We start from the raw sequence: 26,348 nt of genomic DNA on the forward strand, positions 1-26,348 counted from the left end.
TTTTAAGATTTTGAAGAATATAGCAATATTCAACCTGTCAGATACCTTGTAAATTATTAGATCAAGGGTACACTTTCTAGATGAGATGCTACTACATACCTTTTGGTGACATTACCAAATGCAAAGCTGTATATCTGGCAATTGACATGACAACCCCCTCCAAATGCCAGTTTTGTTTGAAAATTGATACAAATATGGAGTGTATAGTATCCAAACTTTTTTCCAAAGTTGAATGAGTTGTTCAGTGCCCAAAAGATATTCACCTCTCATCAATGTTTTAAGAATGAGAATTATTCTCACATTTCAAGTTATGTCTATTATTTGAGATGACATTAAGTTGTTTGGGTCAAACTAATTAATAAATGGAATGGGTATTTCTTTTCACCTGGGGTGCTACGACACAATTACTGAAATAACTGAGAGTACCTTGAGCTAAGAACTATGGGAATCGCTGCATTGGGTGCAAGAAGTGAAATCAAAGCTCCATAAACATCGTCATCAAGGTCTCTTTCTAGTGTGTGTGTGTGTGTGTGTGTGTGAGAGAGAGAGAGAGAGAGAGAGAGAAGGACAGAGGGAAATACATCAAAATTCAACAGTGGGCAGTAGAGGAAGGACAGAACTTTTCTCCATGGTTTTCTATATTTACCAAACTGCTTATGATGAGCAGATATTTTTCTCATATAGTGAAAGAAAATGAAAGGTTATTAATAATGACTCCCCAGAGGAGAACATTTGCTTCCACGAAACAAGTATTTCCTGAACATACCACAGGGCTTCATTGCTGGAGCAGCTTTATCTCCTGCTGCTGCTTCTCCAGCCTTCTACTCCACATCCATAGGAACTGGCTCTGAGATCAGAGAGATTTTGAAGAAACCTATTTCCACATTCATCTTTTCATGGTTGTGCTTGAAACAGAGCCCGTTTTCCACTGCAGCCTTCAGGAAATGAACCTGGCTTGGGGTTTCCAGGTGATGGGGTTTGGCAGCCTAACAGCTGGCATGTCAAGCAAGACACTGCTGACTGATGAGGCAGGGCCTGCCGAGGTCATGGAGCTACTGCAAGGGATCAGGTTTCTGGCTCCATTCCACGGTGCAGTAATGACCTGCAGGCGTCCTGCAGGTTGGAGGTATATCATTGGAAATCTGCCCTTTGGACATTCACACTCAAAAGTACCCCTGAGTAAAAAGAGATCCTGGGTGTTTCAATGTTAAAATTGGTAAGCTCCTGAGAATTCGAATTTTGTATAAATTAGAGTGCTACCAAAAGAATTGTTCTGGATAGTATTTTTGAAGTGACTGGGACATACATATATTGTCTTTGTTTTACTGGTGGCAACAGAAAGTAATCTCAAAATGTTCTGCTTAAGAGGGGATTTTCATTTTAATTTGTGAGATAATTGGCTTTGTTTCACTTAAATTATTTAAATTTTTTAATTTTAAAAAATATTTATTTATTTGAAAGGCAGAGTTACAGAGAGAAAAGAAGAGAGAGGGAGAGAAAAAAGGAGAGGCAGAGAGATCTTCCATTCATTGGTTTGCTACCCAAATGCCTGCATCAGCCACACCTGGTCCAGACTAAAGTCAGGAGCCAAGAACTCCATCTGGCTCTCCCACATAGGTGGCAGGGGCCCAAACACTTGGGCCATCCTCTGCCACTTCCCAGGCAATGAGTAGGGTGCTGGATCAGAAGTGGAGCAGCTGAGTCATGAACCCATGTGCATATGGGATGCTGGCATTTTAGTTGGTAGTTTAACCAGCTCAGTCACACCATGGCCCATTTCATTTTAAATTTGTTGACTGATAATGCTTTTCATGTATTAAACTGTTCAGTCCTCATACCAGTCCCATGAGGTGGTACTAGTAAACCTATTTTTAGCGGATGAGAAAACTGAAGCACACAGAAGCAGACAGAATCACTACACTGTCACTGTTCCTTTGGGAACTTACTCTCTTATAATAGTATCCTTTTATTAGACATGAGTATAATACTAAATATTTTTAAAATCCAAAATTTATTTTCCTTAATTTTATGAGATTCTTAAAACATTCATTACAAAATGTCTATACTTCCATTATTACATTTATTAAATTATCATTTGTCTTTACAAGTCTATCTCCCCCACTAAATATGACCAAATATTGTTTTTCTCTAGAGCTGCATTGTCTAGTACATAGTAGGTGCATAATAGATATTTGGTAAGGAAATAAAAGCAGACACCACAGATAGCAGTTTCCATGGTGCTGTAACTCTGTCCCCTGGGCCTTCCTTGGAGGTCATTTGCAGACATTTCCTGTGTATGGTGCAGGCTTCCTGAATCTCTCCACTTGAAGCAATTCTTTTGCTGCTGGGGAATACTTGCGTGGCTAAGTATGGAGTAGTCAGTGGCTTAACTTCTGGCAACATACAACCAATAAGAAATGGGAGTTGCTACATAGGCACTCCAGCTTCCTTCTTCTTTTTTTTTTTTTTTTAAAGATTTTATTTATTTATTTGACAGGTAGAGTTACAGACAGTGAGAGAGAGAGAGAGAGAGAGAGAGAGAGACAGACAGACAGACAGAGAGAAAGGTCTTCCTTCTGTTGGTTCACTCACCAAGTGGCTGCAATAGCGGTGCTGCGCCGGTCCGAAGCCAGGAGCCAGGTGCCTCCTCCTGGTCTCCCATGTGGGTGCAGGGGCCCAAGGACCTGGGCCATCCTCCACTGCACTCCCGGGCCATAGCAGAGAGCTGGACTGGAAGAGGAGCAACTGGGACTAGAACCGGCATCCATATGGGATACCGGCACAGCAGGCAGAGGATTAACCTACTGCGCCATGGTGCTGGCCCCCCAGCTTCCCTTTTCCTGGATAGGACAATTCTAAGCTATGTTCCACCATGCCTCAGACTATCTGCAGCAGCCCTGAGCCTGGCTGACCACACCCATTGCTTGTTCATGAGCAAGTCCTTTCCTGGGTTCTCCTCCTACCTGGCATCCATACTCCATTCCCTAGGACTAGCAAGGAAACAAACTCTGCCAGCAACCTAAATGAGTTAGGAAGTGAATTCTTCCCCAGTTTGGACCCTGCACAGGAAAGCAGAAGGAAATGCTGCCCAGCTGACACCTTTATGACAGCCAGTGAGAGGTGAGTAGCGGTCCCAGTCAAGCTGTGTCTGACAACAGACCATCAAAAGCTGTGAGGATGTCAATCAATACATGTTGTTTCATGAAAGTTTATGGTGACTTGAGTAGCAGGTAAAGCTGCCACATGTGGCCGGCGCCGTGGCTCAATAGGCTAATCCTCCGCCTAGCGGCGCCGGCACACCGGGTTCTAGTCCTGGTCTGGGTGCCAGATTCTGTCCCGGTTGCCCCTCTTCCAGGCCAGTCCTCTGCTATGGCCCGGGAGTGCAGTGGAGGATGGGCCCTGCACCCCATGGGAGACCAGGAGAAGCACCTGGCTCCTGGCTTCGGATCAGCACGGTGCGCTGGCCGCAGTGCACCAGCCGCGGTGGCCATTGGAGGGTGAACCAACGGCAAAAAAGGAAGAGCTTTCTCTCTATCTCTCTCTCTCTCACTGTTCACTCTGCCTGTCAAAAAAAAAAAAAAAAAAAAAAAAAAAAAAAAAAGCTGCCACATGCAATGCCGGCATTCCCTATCTGAGCTAGTTCATGTCCTGGCAGCTCAACTTCAGATGCAGCTTCCTGCTAATGTGTCTGGGAAAACAATGGAGGATGGCTCAAGGGCTTGTGGCCCTGTCTTCCATGTGGGAGACCTGGAAGAAGTTCCTGTTTCTCAGCTTCAGCCTGGCCCAACCCTGGCCATTGTGCCCATCTGGGGGGTAATCCAGTGGATGGAAGGTCTGTCTGTCTGTCTGTCTCTTGGCATGTCCTTCTTTCTCTGTAACTCTGACTTGCACATAAATAAATAAATCTTAAAAAATATAGATTGTGGTAGCTGGAAATGGGGTGCTGCCTTAACAAAAACGTGTATATAAGTTTGCTTTGACTGCCATAACAAAATACCACAGGTAGCTTAAACTACAGAAGTTTATTTCTCACAGTACTGGGGATCAAAGTCCAAGATGGAGGTATCATCATGGTTGTCTCTTCTGAGCCTCTCCTCCACTTACAGATTTGTGTGCCTTGGCTGTGCCTTCCTCTTGTCATTTCTCTATGAAGCATATTCAGTGATGGTCCTAGCCTTATGTTTACATTTAACCTGAATACCTCTTTACAGTCCCTGTCTCTAAATATAGTCTCATGGAGAGTAGAAGCTTCAACATATGAACTGTGGGAGGGACACAATTCAGTCTGTAGCAATGTAGAAGGTTGTTTGTAACCCGAGAGTGAGCATAGGCTAGAGGAATTTGGAAAAACAGTACAGAAAGCATAAATTGCCATGAACAGACGCTTAGCAGAATCCTGGACTTCGGAATGCTGATAGTGAGGACTCAGAGGAAGTGAGAAAGATGTTACCGAAAACTGGAGGAAGGGAGATATTTGTTATGTAAATCATGGTGAAATTGTTTCCTGCAGTGATGTAGCAAGCAGAACTTGTAAGTAAGTGATAAACTTTGTTTTATAGCTAAAGAAATTTCCAAGAAAAGTGTTGAAGGAGTCACCTGATTTCTTCTTTCTGTTAGGAGAGGCAAAAGTTGAAGGAACAATTTTCCTTACTAACTCTGAGACTCTGATAAAATATTTGATGCTATTTAGATGCTAAAGATGTTAAAATGAAGAGATTGATTCTCAGGAAAATATGTTCTAAAGAAAACTATTAGTGTGTAATATACAACTGTGTTAAAACAGAAAAAAATCAAAAGATCATAGGATACAGTCACAGCCAGGTGCCCCTTTAAAATAATTATGAGTGTATCACACAGATCTTCTCAATCAAACCAGAGAACATTCTAGGAAGCTTAAGGGCATTGTCCCTCAGGCTTCTCATCAGGAGGCCAGGGGTTTACCTTTAAAAGACCTATGCATGTGCCTTTTGCCTAACAGACTGAACCACAGTGAAATCCAATAAAGTTTACAAAGCTTTAAAGAAATTATGTTGCTAGAAACATAGCCAGCTTGACCTGAAAGGAATAGGGAGAGTATGAAATAAAGGAGATGCATTTGTCAGTACTGTGTTATTATAACAAAATATCTGAAGCAGGTTAACTTTATGTAGAAAAATGGCTATTTTGGCCCATGGTTCTGGAAGCTCAAAGTCCAAAATTGGGTGGGCCCAACTGATTTGGCTTTCACTCTGGGATAGTTGTCAGGTAGCACAGGACATCACAGAGAAAGAGATAAGCAGTATGAGCATCTGTCTGTCTGTCTCTGATCTCTCTTTTTCTCATATAAAGTCACCAAGATTTCATCATGGAGACTCTACTCTAAAGATCTAAACTACTCTTATTAACCTCCCAAAAATCTGACCTCTAAACACCACAATAGGATTAAGTTTTCATGCTTACTACCATTAACTTAGGACTTTTGAGTTTTAACTCCTGCATGAATTTGGGGCCAAATCATATTAGAGCCATAAATTCTACTGGTTATAGAAAGCCCACTAACAAAACTCTTAGGCTATGAAGGTGTGCTACCTTTCATTAAAAATGGAGGGCAGAACAAAGAACCCAGAGGATGGAGCCTGAAGGGACCATTCTTGTGCCTTGAAATTTAATCAGGGAGCTCCCAACTTCTGCAAGGCTGGGTTTCAGACAGTCTCAGGCCTTGCCTCATCCTCTAGCTTGAAAGAGAATTTTTACACCTGCTGTACTACTTGCTTGCGTATTACATGCTAGAAGGCTGGGAGAAAAGAATCTGTCTTCTTACTTCCAGCAGTCCACAGCTGGAGAAGATTTGTGCCTTGGCACCTGTACTCCACAGATTATATCCAAGGCCCCATTGCCACCCAATCCTGATCTAGATGTGGGAATTTATCTTTTGTGATGATTTACAATGGGATGAGACTTTGGGGCTCTTGGGCTGGGATGAATGCATTCTCATGGGAAATGTATATTGAGGACCAGAGTAGACAGCCCCCAGGCCCCCAGGGTGACTCCTCAGTGATTCAACCTCTTAATGCTCATATCTGTGTGTGATACCCACTCCATGTATGTGAGCAGGACCTGTGACTTGCTTCTAATCTATTATAGAATATAGCAAAGGGGATAAGCTGTCACTTCCACGGTTGTGATAAACGGCAAAGGGAGTGGCATGTCACTCTCACACTTAGCTTACATTATGTGGCAATAGTGACGAGATACCACTCTTTGATCACATACACAGAATTATTAGGATCCATACATAAATTCTGAGCAGATTATCTCTCCTTCTTCTACTGTCTTTAAGAAGTAAGCTGTCATAACTTCTATGGTTTCAAAGAAAAGAATTCTGCTGACATCCTAAAGAAGCTTGGAAGTAGATTCTTCCCCAGTTTAGTCCCAGAGAGAGTGGAAGCCAGCTTACCCTCCGATTACAGCCTGTGACACCTCAAGTGGAGGACCCAGTTTTGCCACACTTACATTCTGAAATTACAGAAATTCTGATAATAAATATGCTCTTTTAAGCCAATGAGTTTGTGAGAATTTTTCATTAAACCTTTAACCTTTTAGGTAACAATATTAAGCATCAATTCTGTTGAACCATGATATGCTGCTTGGGAATGCCTGAAATGACAGATTTATTATCAATGTAGAGGCAACAGAATAATGCTTCTACTTAAAATTTACATGGAAAAATGATAAAACTATAGGGTTTGACAGTTCCACCAAAGCAGTCTATGGCTGCCATCTTAGTGTCCCAATTTCTGTAAGATGCTAAACGAGAGATAAAATTAAATCTTTCAAGTTCCAAGCATGAGTGGGAGTCACAGAGAACCACATGCTTTTTTTCCCTTTTGATTTGGAAAGAAAGATTATTTTCAGTTAGGTCACCACTGCCAGGAGAGAAGAGCTGGGGCAAATAAAATGTCCCTGAGAGTGTCATTCCACTCTATAAAGAATTTTCCAGTTATCAAAGTGCAACCATTCTCAATTGATGAGTTCAGCTGTCAGGAGTTCAGTGTGGGCTACTCTACAGGAAACCAAAAGAGGACTGAACAGACACCTATGATCTGGGGATTTACACTGGACCTCAAATATGATTACCTTAGGGAGTAGTGAGGCCAGTGTGGGAAGAGAGAGTGAGCGGCCTGGATGGAAGCTTATTCATTTGCTTCTCAGCATTTACTCTCATTGATGGTTTCTGTTTAAATCATCTGCTAATCCACTTGCGAAGACTGTGTGGATTATATGTATAATGAAAGACTTTCCAAAGGCTCTGAATACTCTACCTGTAGAAAAGAAAGTTGTATGGCACTAACAATAGGAAATCATAGGTAGGTATCTAGAATGATATCCTTGCCAACTGTGAGAATTTATACACTAAATGTGGGCTTTCTAAAGGTTTGAATCAACCATTCCCTACCCACAGAAACACTATCTGACATTAACTTTTTCTGTGGCCTTGGGAAAAACCACTGTACCTACCTGAGTCTGTTGTTTCATATGTTAGAAGAAACAGCAGGGTTATGTAAGAAGGCAGAATTGTTTTTCTGACTGAGCACCATTTGTACATGTAACACTTTTTCTGCCCAACATAGCTTTATCATCAGGAGGTAGTGTGGTGTGGCAATTACAAACAGGGGTTTTAAAGTCATATAGGTTTAGGGTTTGCATCCTGGGCCTTTCCAGTTGCATGGGATGTTCAACAAATTATTTAACCTTACTGGGCTTTGCTTTCTTCACTTGAAAGCTGGAGCTAATATCACTCACATGAAAAGGCTGATGTAAAGCTAAATGAGACAGGGCATCCGTCAGTTGTCTGATTAGGTTGCCTAACAAACCACTCCCACATTCAGGGTCATACAATGAGGATAGGGCTGGAGGCACTCTGCTTCGGATTGCAGCATTCAAGTAGTGTGGGGTGACTCTGCTTTGGGCACCACAGACTCTTTTGGAATCACTGAACTATCCAAGTTATGTTCTTCTAATGATGACAGCAAAAGGGCAAAGGGAAACCCTTTGCTCACCTCATTCCTTTGGCCAAACAGGTCACATGACCAAGCTGACATTCCAAGGATGGGGAAGTGCTCAGTTCTTTATGAGACTGTGACAAGAGGAATGAAGAACTGAGTTCATTAATTCAATCTACTAGAGAGGATATACATGAAGCACCTATATATACATAGCTATACATAGTATCTGATACACAAGGTCATGACTGATCATGGACAACTCTGCAATGATATTGTTTTGCCAACCTTTTCCAGACTTGTCCTTTCTTTTGTTACTTTAGCCAAGAGGGAAATTTTCTTCTGCTCAAAAATACCACCACCCTTCTCACTGGTCTGTTATTACAAAATACATTTCTTTCCATGGGATTGTGATATTTTTCCCTGTACTTCCACCTAAAGAAAATATTTCCTGGGAAAGCACATAGTTATTGTTAACCCTTTAGGGAAGAAGAACACACAAAAGGAAGAAAGAAAGGGCATGGGGCAACCAAAAGCAGCTTGGTTTCTAATGTTAAAACTGAATTCTGGCCGGCGCCGAGGCTCAATAGGCTAATCCTCCACCTTGCGGCACTGGCACACCGGGTTCTAGTCCCGGTCGTGGCGCGGATTCTGTCCCGGTTGCCCCTCTTCCAGGCCAGATCTCTGCTATGGCCCGGGAGTGCAGTGGAGGATGGCCCAAGTGCTTGGGCCCTGCACCCCATGGGAGCCCAGGAGAAGTACCTGGCTCCTGCCTTCGGATCAGTGCAGTGTGCCAGCTGCAGCGCACCGGCCACAGCGGCCATTGGAAGATGAACCAATGGCAAAAGGAAGACCTTTCTCTCTGTCTCTCTCTCTCTCTCACTGTCCACTCTGCCTGTCAAAAATAAATAAATAAAAAAAAAACTGAATTCAACTTAAAAATTTGGTGGATTTGAACAAAGCAATGAATCATGATGAGTCAAGGTTTCTTCCTCTACATGACTGGGTTAAAGACATTCACTAGCCAGGATAGCCTTGTGGCACAATGGGTTAAGCTGTTGCCTGTGACACTGGCACCCCATATGAGCACAAGTTCAAGTCCTGCCTGGTTCTGTTCCCATCCAGCTCCCCTTCTAATGTTCCTAAAAAGGCAGTAGACAATGCCACAAATACCTGGGCCACTGCCATCCACATGGGAGACCCAGGTAGAGTTTCAGGGAACTGACTTCAGCCTGGTTCAGCCCTGGCCAATGCAACCATTTGGGCAGTAAGCCAGTGGATGGATGGCCTCTCTCTATCTCTCCTTGTCTCTGTGTAACTCTGCCTTTAAAATAAATAAAATACATCTTTAAAAAGTTATTCATTAGCTGTTGTAAGAATGCCACAAAATAATGAGTATTAAACAGTAGTAAGAGCAGCACTTTCTAAAATAATACCCAGTGTTTGATAACTGTATTCTTGATTTTAGGAAGGCCTGTTTCTGAGGATATTTCATCAGAAACTGCAGATCACGATAGATCTGCTGCCTGCTGTTCTCCCATACTAGCTTCTGCTCAGGGAGCAGAGCTGGGGAAAAACAAGCAATCTGAGGAAATCACAACTATGTATGTCCTGTGGCTGTGTGGGCTCGGCTCTAACCCTTCCTTCTTGGAGTTACAGTAGGAGACTGGAGTCACTGAATTGACACTGGGAAAGGCATTCTTTCTTTCTTTTTTTTTTTTTTTTTTTTTTTTTTGACAGGCAGAGTGGACAGCGAGAGAGAGAGAGAGAGAGACAGAGAGAAAGGTCTTCCTTTTGCCGTTGGTTCACCCTCCAATGGCCGCTGTGGCCGGTGCGCTGCGGCCGGCACATCACGCTGATCCGAAGCTAGGAGCCAGGTGCTTCCCCTGGTCTCCCATGCGGGTGCAGGGCCCAAAGACTTGGGCCATCCTCCACTGCACTCCTGGGCCACAGCAGAGAGCTGACTGGAAGAGGAGCAACGGGGACAGAATCCGGCACCCCAAACAGGACTAGAACCTGGTGTGCCAGCACTGCAGGCAGAGGATTACCCTATTGAGTTGCAGCACCGGCCGGGAAAGGTATTTTGAACCCTGGAGGAGACATTCAGCAATTGACCTAATCATAGTTGTAAATAACTTTCCAGGATGCCCTATTACTGACAATTACACTAAAATATATATTTTGTTTATGCTTACCTTGGTCTTCAGGGTGACAAGTGATGCTAAACTCTTGGGAAGGAGTAGCTGGGAGCCTTTATTCATGGAGACCCAGTCTAATTTAACTGGGACACTGGCAGCTGCCTTTCAGCTCCAACTATTCTCTTTCCTTCCGAGCTGAGATGCAGCATCCATCCATTTGTGGTTACAGAACTACCACAAGGAGCTGTTGGGGACCTGGGGAAGGTGTGTGGTCAACAGTCTGCCCTGTTCAGGTTGGAAGAAGGGATGTATGCACCTGCTGTGAAAACTTGCCCTGGATGATGGGTTCTTCTTTTATACTGGAGTAACAACTAAGTTGCTTAAACTTAAGTTTGCTCCAAGTTTTGAAAGGGAATGTTAAGGTAGATTAAGTAAAATGCTGCAAAGCACTGGAGGGAAAAGAGATGGTATTTATAAATAAGAGGTTTATGTCAGTCCTTTTTTTTACTTTTTAAAAAATATGTATTTATTTAGTTGAAAGGTAGAGCTGAAGAGGGAGAGAGAGAGGAAGCCAGAGAGGGAGAAGAGGGAGGGGGAGAGGAGGGAGAAGAAGAAGGGGAGGGGGAGGAGGAGAGAGAGGGAGAGAGCTTCCATCTACTGGTTAATTGCCCAAATGGTTGTAATGGCTGGGGCTGGGCCAGGCTGAAATCAGGAGCCTGGAATTCTATCTGGATCTCCCATGTGGTTAGCAGGGGCCCAAGTACTTGGGGGCACCTTCTGTTGCTTTCCCAGGTGCATTAGCAGGGTGCTGGATCTTAAGTGGAGCAGCTCGGACTAGAACCATCACTTATATAGGATACTGGTGTTGTAGGTGGTGGCTTAGCCTGCTGCACTACAACACTGACCCCCAATGTTTGTTTACTTCTAAAGGAGAGAGAGGGGGTGGATGAGATAACAGACTGGCAGGACACATATCAAATAATAACCCATTATCATAGTAGAAGACTGCTTTTCAGAATTTTTCCAATTTGGTGGATCATAACAACAAAGAGACATAATAAATCTGGCTTTGGTTTTGTTTTTCTTTTCTTTGAAAACAAGATTACCTTCGCTTGTTGATCCTGATTTTAGACAAGCAAGAGAAGCTGGGGCCAGTCTCATGTTTTACTTTCCCTGTCTCTGGGGCAGGGGGATGATTAGAAAGGCAATACAGAATCTGGAAGCAGGGATCCCAGAAAGTGGGAGGGGCCAAAGTGTGAGAGTCCAGGTCTGTTGTACTCACAGGTTTGGCAAACATAGAAAGACTAGAGATAACTTAAACATAGGACTAACAGCCTGTCCCCCACAATGAAAGCCTGGGTTCTGATGTTTCAGATCAACTGGATGGACAGCACTGTGGTACTTTTGAAACAGTGTGTTGGAGCTGGGCTTTTAACATATAGGTAACATATCCAATAAGTTCCTCCCACTTTATAATTACATTGTGCTTTTCAAGGAAATCAAGGATCTTGATAACAAATACACCTTTCCTTCTGTGAGAAGTCTGGGTTTTTCTTAAATGCCTTTGACAATGACATGTTACAAGGACTTCCTGCTTCTCTTCGTGCCCATCTAATATCCTCCTACCACCTGCAGGGTTACACATCAATTGTTTGTACAATTGGTTGGTACACATTAAATGAACCAATTCATTGTGTAATAAAACAATTTCTTGATGAGACCTGTGCCCTTCATGTATGGAGTTTTAACAAACCCCAAATTTCTGAAATTTGTTTCAAAAGCCACTCCCCACCCCCACTAACACCTAGTCCCCACCTGTCCATCTGAGTACTCTCCCACTCTCTCTCTAGTACCCTCTGCTCCAGTCCCCCCAGGCCCAGGTCATCTATGTTTCCTTGAAACTCCCTACATTTGTTCCTGACAGAGTCTTTCACCAGTTCTTCCTTCTGCCTCTGAATTCACCCCCCGCCCCCCCAGGCTTCCCTGCCTAGTCTTCTCCTAGCTTGCCTGCTAGGTTCAGGGAAGTGCCCTGATGCGCACACAGATAGGCATTTAGAAATGGAAATAGGAGGCCTGGCTGAGTGAACAAAAGGGCATTGAATTTCATGTTTTAGGAAAGATGCTTCTATGCCCAACATCGTATTTTAGTAGAAATAGATCTTAAAGCAGCAGCCAGTAAAACCACACTGACTTGAGAGGATAAGAAAACCATGGGGAATCCGATCCATGAGTTTTAAGAGGGGAACTGGTAGAAGAAGATGAAAATAAAAGGAGAGAAGCCACTCAGTTCAGCAAAGGGTAGTGCGAGGCTTTCATGGTACTGGCTACAAAAGTCACCTCGGGGCAACCTGCATTCAGAATCACTGGTAGCTTCATTCAGCCAAGAGTATGGCAAACATCGGATACACAGTTGGAATTCCCAGATGGAAGCTCTCAGAGGGCGGGGGAGACACAAAAAGAAACAGTCCCTTTGCCTTAACTCAGACCAAGAAGAGTATGTCAGTGATGTGGCCATGAGAAGGAGCTTGTAAGGGAGCTTACCCTGGGTCAAAGGGAATGCCAGACAGTTGCCCTGTATGTCAGGAAAGCAGATTTCAAAAAACTTTTAAGGAAACAGAAAATTTCAAGCAAATAAGACCAAGGAAGATGACCTAACTCTAGACACTTAAATCCTGAATGAAAATTGTGCATAATGAAAAGGCAGACAGATAAGCAATTACAGGGGTACTGAGGCAGGCTCATTCTTCAGTGAATTTTCAACATAAACAGTGATAGAGGAGAAAACAAAACAGTTGTGTTTAAGGGCAAGGCAGCCAGTTCTGAAGATTTACCTGTCTTGATCTTACCTCTTTGCTTGAATAGGGTGATTTTTAATGCAATGGTCAAGGGAAGAAGACAAAAAGAAGAGATAGAACTTCTGCTAACATCAAAGTTAGCAAAGATGAAGTTTTGCTTGGGAATTCTCTGCGACTCTTCAATCCCACAAGGATAAAAAGAAGAGTGCTAGCTAGAGTGGCTTTGAAGGATAAATTAGCAAGGGGAAGATGAATAAAGACATAAATATTTAAATGACTTCAAAACTGCTGATTTAGAGAAATCCTATGCTATGATTTTAAAATGGATAGGGCTTTATGTTCAATAATCTTTAAGAAGGTTGTGAAGATTACCAGCAAATCAGAGAATACAAGAGTCTCTGTTTTCATTGCAAAAACAAAGTAGCAACAAAAACTCTGAGGAGTGTGTAAGGATCAAGTTGCTGAAGTCCTTAGTAATCAAATTTTATGTAATCCACAAGATAGTGATTCTCAAATTTTTTATCTCGGTGAGCTCTTAAAATTATTGAACACCCAAAACACATTGGATTATGTGATGCCTCTAAACATTTACCTTGCTTTGTATGAAAACTGAGAAATTTAAAATATAAGAATATAAATTTCATGATCTATTTGGCCTTAACCAGTGATATTATCACATCATACAGCTGCTGGAAAACTCTATACTCAGGAGAGAAAATAAAAAAGGAAAATGATACCTTAGTATTACTATGAAAATAGTTTCAATCTGGCAGATTCCCTGAAAGAGTTCAAGGAAACCTCTAGGGATCCCAAAATATACTTTAAAAACCATTGCAACAAAATTTCTCACCACAGGCCCAAGTAGACATGAACACTAATGTTTGTGACAATATTATCTGTAATAGCAAATACTTGACAATTTCCTTTAGTAATGCAATGGATAAATTGTAAAGGAAAAACAGAAACTATAGGGCAATATTAAAATAAATTTCCTATGTACATATTTGATTTGCATCTCAAAAATGTTATATAAAAATGCAAGTTTATTATATATAATCGGATGTCAGTATGATATCATCTATGTACTTAAAGGGCTGGGCCAGGCTGAAGCCAGGAGCCAGGAACTCTGTCTGTGTCTCCCCTGTGGGTTGTAGGGACCAAGAACTTGAACTGTCATCTAATGCCTCCCAAGGTATGCATCGTAAGGAAACTGGATTGGAAGCCAATGCAGGACTCAAACCAGGCACTCTGAAATAGGATGCAGGCTTCCCAAGCAGAGGCTTAATCTACTTTACTACAATGCCTACCCCAGTGTGAATCATTTAATACAATGTTAACATGCCAAATAATACTTCATAATATTATTGCCATATGAAAATCCAAACCAAACCTAAAGTAAGTATAGAGATGGATTATTTGTTCATTTTTGGTAAAAACCACCAAGGCTTTTAAATATCATCTTGTATTTCTGTTTTAGTATTTTTCAATCTATCTGGAGGCTGCTGCAAAAGGAAAAAGTGATCATTACGTTCCAGTTTCCGTCTACCTGGGACAGTGGTTATTAGATTATGTCCCACAACCATCAGTAGCATCAGCATCATCTGGGGGCTTGCAGAAATGCAAACAAAGAAGCCCACTTCACAGAGTCCATTGCTGAATCAGAATGTCTTGGTGTGGTCCAGGAACCTGGATTATAACAATGGTTCTCTAGGAAGTTCTGATGAAAGTCCAAGTTTGAGAACCAACGTATAAGAATAAACAAATGTGACCATTTGATGTACACTTTGTGCAATGTATCTAATTCCACAGTAATTTTGATAATATTTCTAATGATGTTCTAGTGTTTAAAATGATGTTAGATATGAAAAAAGGTTTTTCAAAGATATTTGCCAGATTTTTCAAGTGTTCTTCATCCTTTGGATGTATCTCTGCTTCTCAGATAAATAAAAATTAAGTATTTGTGATATAAGAAAATTAATTAAACTAATTATTTATAACATAAATATAATACATGAATATAATAAAATATTATGATATATTATAATTAATAATAAAAATTAATAAAAACAGAAGTGAAATGCAAATTCTTTCCAATCCTAGCTTTGTTTGAGATATGGCCCACATTATTATTTGGTTATTAGAGAAGTGTTAGACTTATCTTGTGTTAGAGAATTATCTCAATAATGGGCTATTGCCTAAATAGTAGAGTTGGTTAATTGGTCAGTTTCTATTGAGTATCAGTCAATACCCATTTTATTTTATTTTATTTTTTTATCTTTTATTTAATGAATATAAATTTCCAAAGTACGACTCATGTGTTACAATGGCTTCCCCCCCCATACCGTCCCTCCCACCCACAACCCTCCCCTTTCCCACTCCCTCTCCCCTTCCATTCACATCAAGATTCATTTTCGATTATCTTAATATACAGAAGATCAGCTTAGTATACCTTAAGTAAGTATTTCAACAGTTTGCTCCTACACAGAAACATAAAGTGAAAAATAATAGATGATTTTTTTTAAATGATGATGAAATCAGATCAGACCTATTGTCATGTTTAATCCCAGTGAGAGTCAAGTTGGGAATTGACAATTTCTTTTTTTTTTTTTTTACAGAAGATCAGTTTAGTGTACATTAAGTAAAGATTTCAATCGTTTGCACCCCATAGAAACACAAAGTGAAATATACTGTTTGAGTACTCGTTATAGCATTAAGCCTCAGTGTACAGCACATTAAGGACAGAGATCCTACATGAGGAGTAAGTGCACAGTGACTCCTGTTGTTGACTTTACAAATTGACACTCCTGTTTATGGCATCAGTAATCTCCCTATGCACCAGTTATGAGTTTCCAAGGCTATGGAAGCCCCTTGAGTTCTCCGACTCTTATCTTGTTTAGACACGGTCATAGTCAAAGTGGAGGTTCTCTCCTCCCTTCAGAGAAAGGCACCTCCCTCTTTGAAGACCTGTTCTTTCCACTGGGATCTCACTCACAGAGATCTTTTTGCCAGAGTGTCTTGGCTTTCCATGCCTGAAATACTCTCATGGGCTTTTCAGCCAGATCCGAGTGCCTTTAGGGCTGATTCTGAGGCCACAGTGCTATTTAGGACATCCGCCATTCTATGAGTCTGCTGAGTATCTCACTTCCCATGTTGGATCACTCTCCCCTTTATTTATTCTATCGGTTGGTGTTAGCAGATACTAGACTTGTTTATGTGCTCCCTTTGACTCTTAGTCCTTTCATTATGATCAATTGTGAACTGAAATTGATCACTTGGAATAGTGAGATGGCATTGGCACATGCCACCTTGATGGGATTGAATTGGAATCCCCTGGTAGTCAATACCCATTTTAAATGGGAGGCTCTTCTGTGCCTAATGATTTATCTCCATCTTTTGTGCATATAACATTCTAGCTTTCTGAAAAGCTTCAAAATCCTATCAGAAAATCAAACTCACAAGATGCAGATTTTAAAACTACATTGATCTTTGGGCAGAATAGGCTCCTATGTACAATACCAGAATATAATGACCAAGAGCATGAATGAATGATGAAATCAAATTCCAGTTTAGTCATTTCAGGTGATGTCTTACAAACATTTCCCATGATTTATCAGACTACTTCTTTGCATCAATTTAAAATACACATAGTTTTTTCACAGATGTCTACCAATACAATAAGCGGGAGAAGCATATGAACTTTCAGCTTTTTCTGGATTATAAAATTCTGGAATGACCTATAACATAATGATAAACTTCAACAATGTTTAATGCCCTTAGAGTTTTTGAATAATTTGTTTAAGGTAAATTATATCTGACTTTCGGGGCCAGCGCTGTGGTGCAGCGGGTTGAAGCCCTGGCCTGAAGCACTGGCATCCCATATGGGCGCTGGTTCTGGTCCTGGCTGCTCCTCTTCCAATCCAGCTCTCTGCAATGGCCTGGGAAAGCAGTGGAGGATGGCCCAGGTCCTTGGGCCCCTGCACCCATGTGGGAGACCTGGAGGAAGCTCCTGGCTCCTGGCTTCGGATTGGCACAGCTCTGGCCATTGCGGCCATCTGGGGAGTGAGCCAGTGGATGGAGGACCTCTCCTTTTCTCTCTCTCTGCCTCTCCTCTCTTTGTGTAACTGACTTTTGAGTAAATAAATAAATCTTAAAAAAATTATATCTGACTTCAGGAATCAAATATTTGCTTTTATTGAAAATAGCTCTCTATTAGGCTATGAAGACAAATTTAGTTATAGATAAATATTTATATATGTATATATAAATGAATATATGTAATTGTAAATATTATTTGTTAATGTTAACAATTGTTAGTACTAAATTTTACATAAAAGAAAAATTGATATATTTTGAGAATAAATGGTAAGCATCAAAAAGCTATCAAATGCAGTGTTAGAGGCTATTATTAATATTTAAAAGAGCACATGGGTAAAATTCTCCAATTTAAAGACTATCAAATACCATATAAAGCAGAAATACAAATTTCCTATTTTATGATTACATTTTATATGTCTGATTTGTTAAAAAATCTCATACCCGAAAGCTGAGGTTCCTTTACGTGTGCTGCGATTTATAGTAAATAAACATTGCAATCTTTGAATAATTGTGAATAATCTGTGAAAAATACATGGTTTAGATACTTGATAGCTAGCTCATAAAGATGAATGCCGCAAATAAAAACATGCTTTTAAGCCACCCTAGAGACAGTATCCTTGCATACCTTCATGGGCGCCAGCTGTATGGGGGTGATACAGGAAGGGTCCACCATGGGCTTCGGTCTGTTGGCAGTATCTGCTAACAGGCTGTGCCATTGCTGTGGAAGGCCGGTAAATTTCTGTTCTTGTGGATCAAACCCAGTATGAACTCTGTGCTCAAAGTTGGACGGGCCAGATATTTCAATCTTTTTCTTTTTCTTCCCAAACATGATGCCAAAACCTGGGAAATGGAAACAGAAAGCAGGCAGCTGTTTATCGTTTGCCAGCAGCAGAGCATAAGAAAATTACTGTTAATTTAGTTATCTCTTCAGTCATTCCTCTATGTAACAGTCACAAAACATGAAAGCTGGATTTTTCACCGTGTGTAGATCAGATCATTTCATTTGCAATCTTTTGTTCTCCCTTTAAACTTGCTGTCTGTAACATGGTTCCCAAGCAGTTCAAGGTGGAGGGTTTTGGAGATGTCATGTACTTCTACTTTCCCCCTTGTGCACCTGCAACCTGCCATGAAGATCTTACAGGTAGACAACACTTTCTCAGCCCCTGTCTTAGAAGGAGAGAGGCATGAAGCAGACACAAACCTGACTTCCAAGATCTGAGACCAGCCAAGCACAGCTGAGCCATAGGTAAGCCTCAGCTGACTCACAAGTGAAAAAGCAGTTTGCAGTAAAGCTACTGGGATTGTTAACTGGTTTCTTATGTGGTATTATCAAAGCAAAAACTGATGAGCACATAGAGAGAAGCATCTCAAAAGTGTGGTATGCATACGTGAAAAAATCAAATGTACGTGTACATGACAGGTTAATAATGAAATTCACCACCTAAAATTATAATTAGGATTAAACAAGTAAATATCTGTAAAGCACCTGGAAAATCATCTGGGACAAAGTAAGAGCTAAAAGTATTAACCATGCCTTCAGACAAATAAACAGTAAACTTGACTGACACTGCCTTTAGAGAAGAGAATCCAGGCAACAAGGCAGGGAGGGAGACTCACTTCTCATTGCACACTGTAATTAAAATTTTGTACAATATATTTTACTTGTTTGCAGTGGCACAGTTTACCTAGTTAAAACATTTCCAGGAGCAATACTCTCTTTAGAAAATAAGTAAAATAGGCAAAGTAATAACATTCTGTTATTAAATACTGGGTAGGGCACGTGTTAGCTGTGATCTTGGGTAATGGCTTTATATTCTCTCAATCTACTTGTTTATAAACAGGACAATAGGGGTCAGCTTGGAGCATTAGAAAACATGATGTTTTGGGGTAAATGTTGTTTTGTTGAGGAAGCCTTATCTCCATACTTAGGCCAGAATTTGTGTGTTATATGCTCCTGAATTACTAAGAGTGTATTCTTCATAGCATTTTGTACTTATGATTAATTAATTCCATGTAACTGTATGCTTTGTTTTCCCTACTTAAATGTAAGACTCATGAGAAGAACAGTGCTGCCTGGTTGTTCACTATTCCTTGACATTTCAGCTCAAGAAAAATTTGCTGAGGCTGGCGCTGTGGTATAGTTGGTTAAGCCACTGCTTGCAGCAGCAGCATCCCATATGTACAGTGGTTCATGTCTGGGCTGCTCCACTTCCAATGCAGTTCTCTGCTAATGTGCCCAGGAAATCAGAGGAAAATGGCCTGAGTACTTGGGCCCCTGAATACATGTAGATCCAGATGAAAGCTCCTGTCTCCTGACTTCAGTCTGGCCTAGCCCCAGCTCCAGCCATTGTGACCATTTGAGGAGTGAACCAGTGGATGGAAGATCTCTCTCTGCCTCTCTTTCTCTGTAACTCTGTGTTTCAAATAAGTAAATAAATCTCTTAAAAAAGAGAAGACTGAAAGGACTGAACAGGGCATTTATTCAGTAAATATCACATTAGGTCAGAGCTCCACAGATATTAACATCTTCCCTCACTCTCCCCTTTGCCTTCTCTATCTCTGTTCATCCTCCATTAAAACTTCTGTTTGCCCTTTAGCCATTTATCTCTGCTTGCCAACCAGTCTCTTCCTGCTGCCTTCTAGTTTCTCAAGATCATTTTCCATCCCCTGCCTGGATAAATATTTTCTCAAAAATGAGCAGATCATTCACAGCCTTAACCTTCCAGTCACCATCAAAATGTACTACACTCCTCTTGTTTGTTACTTTAGACTATTTTGGGAAAATAATGAAAGGCAACAGTGAAAAACTAATGAAAAGAGAATAAGGGCTCAAAATACCTTGATGTATTACTGTCCCTCTTGGAAACATAACTCTAATTTAAAAGCTTTAGAAACTTCTTTGCTAAAAGTCAATAAATAGATACAGGTCAGCTAATTTTAAACACTGGCCCTCTGCCCCTCACACCACCCCAAACCCTAAAGTGTAAAGAAATAAAGGATCCCAGTTGTGGTAGACTGCTTCAGGAATGGTCCACAGTGTCCATGCCCTTGGGTAGGTCTCTCCCATACTGACTCTGGTTTCAGATATGTAATTTGCCATGGCCAATGTGACAAAAGAAACTATGATAGGGACATATAATGTGCTTGAACAGCAGGGCTTGTGCTTTTCTGTTTGTGGAATCTGAAGTTCACACGAGAACACAGCCAGGCGAGGACAAGAGATATTGCCTTCCCTTGTCATCCAGCCAACAACCAGCCAACACCCAGAAGCCAAACTGCCCAGCTAGCCACATGGGTGAGCCCTGTCAACACCAGCAGAAGACCTAGGTGAGCTGGACTCAAACATGCAAACACAAATACATGGTTGTTGCTTTAAACCACTATGTCTGGGAGTAGATCTTGCGCATAGAAAAATCTGACCAATAGTGTGGGGAGCAACTCAGACTAGACTAAGTTACTGGAATTAAGACTTATTCTATGCATCTGCTCTCCCACAATATGGCGCTGGGAGAGGAGTAAACAGCTTCTACACAGCTGCCTCTCGCCAATTTGATTGACTGAGCTGCAGGAGCTGATCTTGCTCCTGATTGGAGGAGAGCAGCGTACTCGGCGTGTGGGTAGCAGAGTTGGGATTGGTGGAAGAGGACTATAAAGGAGGAGAGAGACAACATGCACCAGGAACATCTAAGGGGAACATCTATCTGAAGGAACACCTGAGCAGCCTCCGAGAGAGCCGGCCGACGGTGTGCCGCTCCCCTGCGGAAGTGGGGAAAGTGGCAGGGGGGCCCGCCCCTCCACGGAGGTGGAAGGGTCGGTAGCCAACCCAGGAAGAACCAGCAGCAAACCCGGGGAGGGCCGAGCAGACGAAAGAACAGCGCAGGGTCCTGTGTCGTTCCTCCACGAAGACGGGGAGCGACATAATGGTGCCGTGACTCGGATATGAAGCCTAGGCAGGGTTTAGTGTCATTCCTCCATGAAGAGGGGGAGCGACACAATAGCAAACACCTGGTTGTCATCCTACACCTTGCATTTTCAGATGCTCATCATTTTTCTCTTTGAATTTTAGCTGCCTCAAAGTTTCAAGCGACAATATTTGATCTGGGTATTAATATTGGGCTGTTACACAATTGTGTTAGCTCAAAGTAATCTTGATTGTGATACTAACTGGTTAGTTGAAGTTCTGAAATGTTTTCAGTAGTAGGAAATTACTCCAATAAGTGGCTTTGTATATCATCTCCCAGTATTATTTAGTAAACATCAAAATATAATTTAGTCATCTGTTGGCTGAGTTCACTTGGCATTTTATAAATTTCAGCTATCACTACTTAAACAGAAATTATTTCTGAAAAATCATATGAGAAGTGATTTTTTGCTTGTATATATACATCAGCAAGAACTGAGAATGCTAGGCCAAATATTTTTAGAAGCACAAATAAAATTATCTTACTATTCCCTTCCTGATTGTGAATTTCCCAGTAGTTGTTATGCCATTCAAGTGAGAGAATAAGAAAAAAATCAATGAATTGTTCCTGTTTATTTTTTAAAGATTTAAAATTTAAAGATTTAAAATTCATTGAGCCAGTTCAAGTCCCAGCTGTTCTGCTTCTGATCCAGCTTCCTGCTAACATGCCTGGGAAAGCAGCAGATGATGGGCCCAGGTGATTTGGCCCCTGCTACCCATGTAGGAGACCAGGATGGAGTTGTTGGTTCTGGATTCAGCCTATCCCTGGGGAGTGAACCAGCAAATACAAAATCTCTCTCCTTCTCTTGCTCTGCTTTTCAAATAAACAGACACATAAATAAATCTTACAAAAGATTCCTGTGAAGTATGTGCTTGATTGAATGCAGAGACAGAATCTCCAAGATGGGTAGTGAGATTCCACCAGCAGTGGCTCCTAGCTTGTTAGTAGTGAAGAAGCCTCTCCTTGAGTGAAAGACAGGGCCCAGTGCCATTTAGCACTGTGCAGCCAAGGGATAGCAAGCAAGGAAGTCAGGCTGTGTTTGGTGGCTTATTTCTTCTCTCTCACGTGTCCATACTTAGTCTGTACCTGGTATGGGATTAATGCTCAGTATGTATCATCTCACACTCTCCATAACCCTATAGCAAAGTTTATAGGAAAAGATCAACCCTAAGTTTGATAATTGACTAGCAGGACTCACAGACCTCTCAAGTTTAGTTTAAATCTTTCTCTGCTCAAATGCTTTTCCGTACATAGTTCATGGGAACCTAACCCAAGTTGTAAACAGCATGTCACCTACTCTTGTAACAAGTAGCTGAGTGTCAGCCAATCACAAGCAGCCAACTGTTCAAACTGTGTTCAAATAACACAGACTTGAACTGTAACCAATCATGCTGTTTTTGAACCTCATTTCCATTTTCTGTATATCACTTATTTTTTGCTGGCTATAAATATAAACTTTCCGTGTGGTCATGGTTGGGTGGCATTCTGAACTATGAAGCAGCCCAACTGTTGCTTAATTCCTGAACTGCAAGTAAGGCCAATTAAGATCCACAAAACTAGGTGTGCTATGATTCGATATTTTAATAGACTCAGCAAATATTCACACTAATGACAATGATTTATTACAATAAAATGAAAAGAAACTACCAAGGGGAAAAGGGGCATGGGAAAAAGTCTGAAGGAAACCAGATACAAGATTTCAAAGGTCTTCTCCCAGTGGATTTATTCAGGACATAATCCTTTCCCCCACTCAGTATTGACTTCTGACAACATATGTGAAATGCTCTCTACCAGGGAAGCCCATTAGAAATTGCCTGAAGGGGCTGGTGCTAAGGTGTAGTGGGTAAAGCCTACTCATGCAGTGCCGGCATCCCATATGGGTGCCGGTTCAAGTCCCGGCCGCTCCACTTCCAATCCAGCTCTCTGCTGTGGCCTGGGAAAGCAGTAGAAGATGGCCCAAGTCCTTGGGCCTCTGCACCCACATGGGAGACACAGAAGAAGCTTCTGGTTTGGATTGGCAAAGCTCCAACTGTTGTGGCCATCTGGGGAGTGAACCAGCAGATGGAAGAGCTCTCTTTATCTCCCTCTCTCTTTCTCTCTGCCTCTGCCTCTCTGTAACTCTGCCTTTCAAATAAATTAATTTAAAAAAAAAAAGGAAACTGCCTGAAAATTATTTGGTACTGGCTGCATAAGCACCCTCTACCTTGTCTGTACCAAAATTTCAGAGTCCAGAAGGAAAGCAGGGGTTCAGCATAAACCATGCTGCTTGCATAAGTGGTGTAGGCAGCACGAGCCATTTTTATCAGAGAATGCTGGGAATCATCCTACAATCCAAGTTCCCAGATGGCAACCAAGGACAAGCCCAGCAAACAGGCTTTTCTAAGAGTTACAGAGGAATCAACATTCCTGTGAAGCACACATTTGACTAAATGCAGAGACAGACTTTCTAAGATGGACGCAGTCTCAAGCCTGCTATATTACACCTTCTGCACAGGACTGTTATTATCACCCCCATTTCACAGAAGAAGAAACAGATGCTCAGAGCCCAGGCTACAAACTGGCAAAACTGGAGACTCGGAACCTCAAAGCACATGCTCTTAATCACTGGGCCGTATACCATGGCCTTGCACTTACCTTCTCTGCCAGATACCGCCTCTTACCCTCCTGGGAACCCTACTGGTGGACATGGTGAGCTCCAACAAAGGTAACCATTAGATTCTTTAATGCTGTTCACTATCTCTCTAGAAAAACCCCCTTTTAAGAAACTACAGACTGAAGCTGAGAACATAAAGGCTGAAGGGTTGCTTACTCTGCCAGGAGCTCTGACGATAACTGTGTAGAACCCACAGAAAACCAGGGCATGGAAAGCCTCATTCTGCTTCAGAGTTCCAGCATACTTACTTACTTCCAGAATAGTTAAATAACCATATTTCTTTTCTTTAAGATTTTATTTACTTATTTGAGAGGTGCAATTACAAAGAGAGGGAAAAACAGAGAGAGAGGTCTTCCATATGCTAGTTCACTCCCCAGATGGCTGCAAACAGTTGAAGCTGGGCCAGGAAATTTTTCCGGGTCTCCCACTTGGGTGCAGGCGCCCAAGCACTTGGGCCATCTTCCACTGCTTTTCCAGGCCATAGTAGAGAGCTGGATCAGAAGAGGAGCAGCTGGGACACTAATCGGTACCCCTATGGGATGCCAGCACTGAAGGCAGAGGCTTAGTCCACTATGCCATAGCACCAGCCCCAGTAGTCCTCTTTCAATACAGGAAAGTCACCACAGGTTTACAATTAGGAATTTCATCTTTTTGTTTCAGTCAGCATTAAACATACACATGAACACTTGCCTGCTAGTTTGACACAGCATGAACTAAAGTGTTCTTCCTGGGAAAACCAGCTGTGTGAAAGGTAAAGTTTTTGGTGAGTGCAATAGGGGAAGAATTTGTTCCTCAGTCAAATATGTTTGGGAGGCAATAGGTTACAGAAATTTCCTTTGTGGAGCTTCTTGGGGTCTTTGTTATGCTAATATGTGGTTATGTTCCTAGAGGAGGATACTAAGCAAATCCCGGAATCTTTGTTTCTGAAAACCTTTTGCAAAAACCTACATGGGGCCAGCATGTGGCATAGCTGGTGAAGCAGCAGCCTGTGACACTGGCATCCCATATGGGTGCCAGTTTGAGTCCCAGCTGCTCCACTTCCAGTGTATCTCCCTGCAATTGCCCCTGGGCAAGCATTGGAGGATGGCCCCAAGTGCTTGGGACCCACCACCCATGTAATAGATGTGGAAGAAGCTCCTGGCTTCTGGATTCACAGCCTGGTCTAGCCCTGGCCATTGTGGGCATTTGGGGAGTGAACCAGCGAATAGAAGATCTCTCTCTGTCTCTCTTTCTCTCTGTGTAGCTCTGGAAGTGGAGCAGCCGGGACTTGAACCGGCACCCATATGGGATGTCGGCACTGTATGCAGAGGCTTTACCCACTATACCTCAAATAAATTTTAAATAAAATTTTAAAACCCTCAGAATCCTGCTTTGATGGATGGCTTTGGTCACCATGTGTTCTTATTCTGAACCAAGAGACCAAAGTCAAGCCAAATCCCCAGACTCCAATGCCCTGCTTATCCTCTGTCATCTTTCTGGTAATCGCTGCACTCAACCTGATTTAAAGGACAGTGCAGCACCAATCCTGTCTTACAGGTGTTCAGCTTTAAGGACTGAGGCTATATTGAGTATAAAAGCTCCTGGTCGCCGGTGCCGCGGCTCACTAGGCTAATCCTCCGCCTTGCGGCGCCGGCACACCGGGTTCTAGTCCCGGTCGGGGTGCTGGATTCTGTCCCGGTTGCCCCTCTTCCAGGCCAGCTCTCTGCTGTGGCCAGGGAAGGCAGTGGAGGATGGCCCAAGTGCTTGGGCCCTGCACCCCATGGGAGACCAGGAGAAGCACCTGGCTCCTGGCTTCGGATCAGCGCGGTGTGCCGGCCGCATTGTGCCAGCCGTGGCGGCCATTGGAGGGTGAACCAACGGCAAAGGAAGACCTTTCTCTCTGTCTCTCTCTCTCACTGTCCACTCTGCCTGTCAAAAAAAAAAAAAAAAAAAAAAAAAAGCTCCTGGTGCATTTTCTAACTCAAGTCTCAGTTTGGATAATGAGCAGGAATTTAAAGGAATAGAAGGCAAGAGAAGCAGCACCTGATGCCACTTGAGTTAGCTTGGCGTAGTGACATACCACCTTGTTAGGGACCAGAAGAAACTACTTACACTATTTTTACTCAGGACTCGTCATACACCAGACACTTCTGCACGTATAAACTCACATACATGCTTCACAGTCACTTATATTTCAAGGACTATTATTGTCACCACTCACAGAAAATGAAACTGAGGCCCAGAGAAGTTAAAGAATGTGACCAAGTTTGCACAAGCAGGAAGAATCTGAAGTGGGATTCAGCCCCACACAGGCCAGCTCCTGAGCGAGGTTGTTACAGCATGTGCCACTGCTTGAATACTGCTTCAGCTCTGCCATGTGATATGCCCCCGGGCCCTGGCAGCCTCCCTGAAATTAGATGGCCTCCTCTGTAAATGGAGATGACTCCAGATTTGTCTAGCGCCTTGCAACAGTCAGGGAAACTAAATGAGATATTGAAGAAACTCTTTGAAAATAGCACAACAGTCATGCCCCTAGCTAACAAGAAGTGCTTATTTCCTGGCACCAGACATTCTCTGGGTTCAGTGTGGTGGCCATTCTCTGATAGAATTCTCACAATTCTGTGAGGTAGTTACCTTCATTGTACAGGTGTGGGAAGTGAAGCTTAGGGACATCAAACAATCTTATTTTTCCAGGCTGCATGGTTAACAGAAAGCAGAAATGGATTTGCATCAAAGTCTACCTA

General features: G+C 42.2%; 1 protein-coding gene across 2 annotated transcripts in view; it reads right to left on the reverse strand.

Annotated features, from left to right (window-relative positions):
• The window catches only part of PAK5 (p21 (RAC1) activated kinase 5), a 302,315-nt gene that overhangs the window by 89,919 nt on the left and 186,048 nt on the right, over positions 1 to 26,348 (reverse strand). For both annotated transcript variants that reach the window (XM_089307306.1, XM_002710976.6), the window contains one exon: positions 17,636 to 17,850. In XM_089307306.1, coding sequence (XP_089163432.1) covers positions 17,636 to 17,839 — 204 coding nt within the window. In that variant the 5' untranslated portion in view covers positions 17,840 to 17,850. The remainder of the gene's footprint in view (positions 1 to 17,635; positions 17,851 to 26,348) is intronic.

Source organism: Oryctolagus cuniculus, chromosome 11 (assembly GCF_051225735.1).
Source record: "Oryctolagus cuniculus isolate XC-2025 breed Fujian yellow rabbit chromosome 11, ASM5122573v1, whole genome shotgun sequence".
In the NCBI taxonomy this organism is placed as follows: Eukaryota; Metazoa; Chordata; class Mammalia; order Lagomorpha; family Leporidae; genus Oryctolagus; species Oryctolagus cuniculus.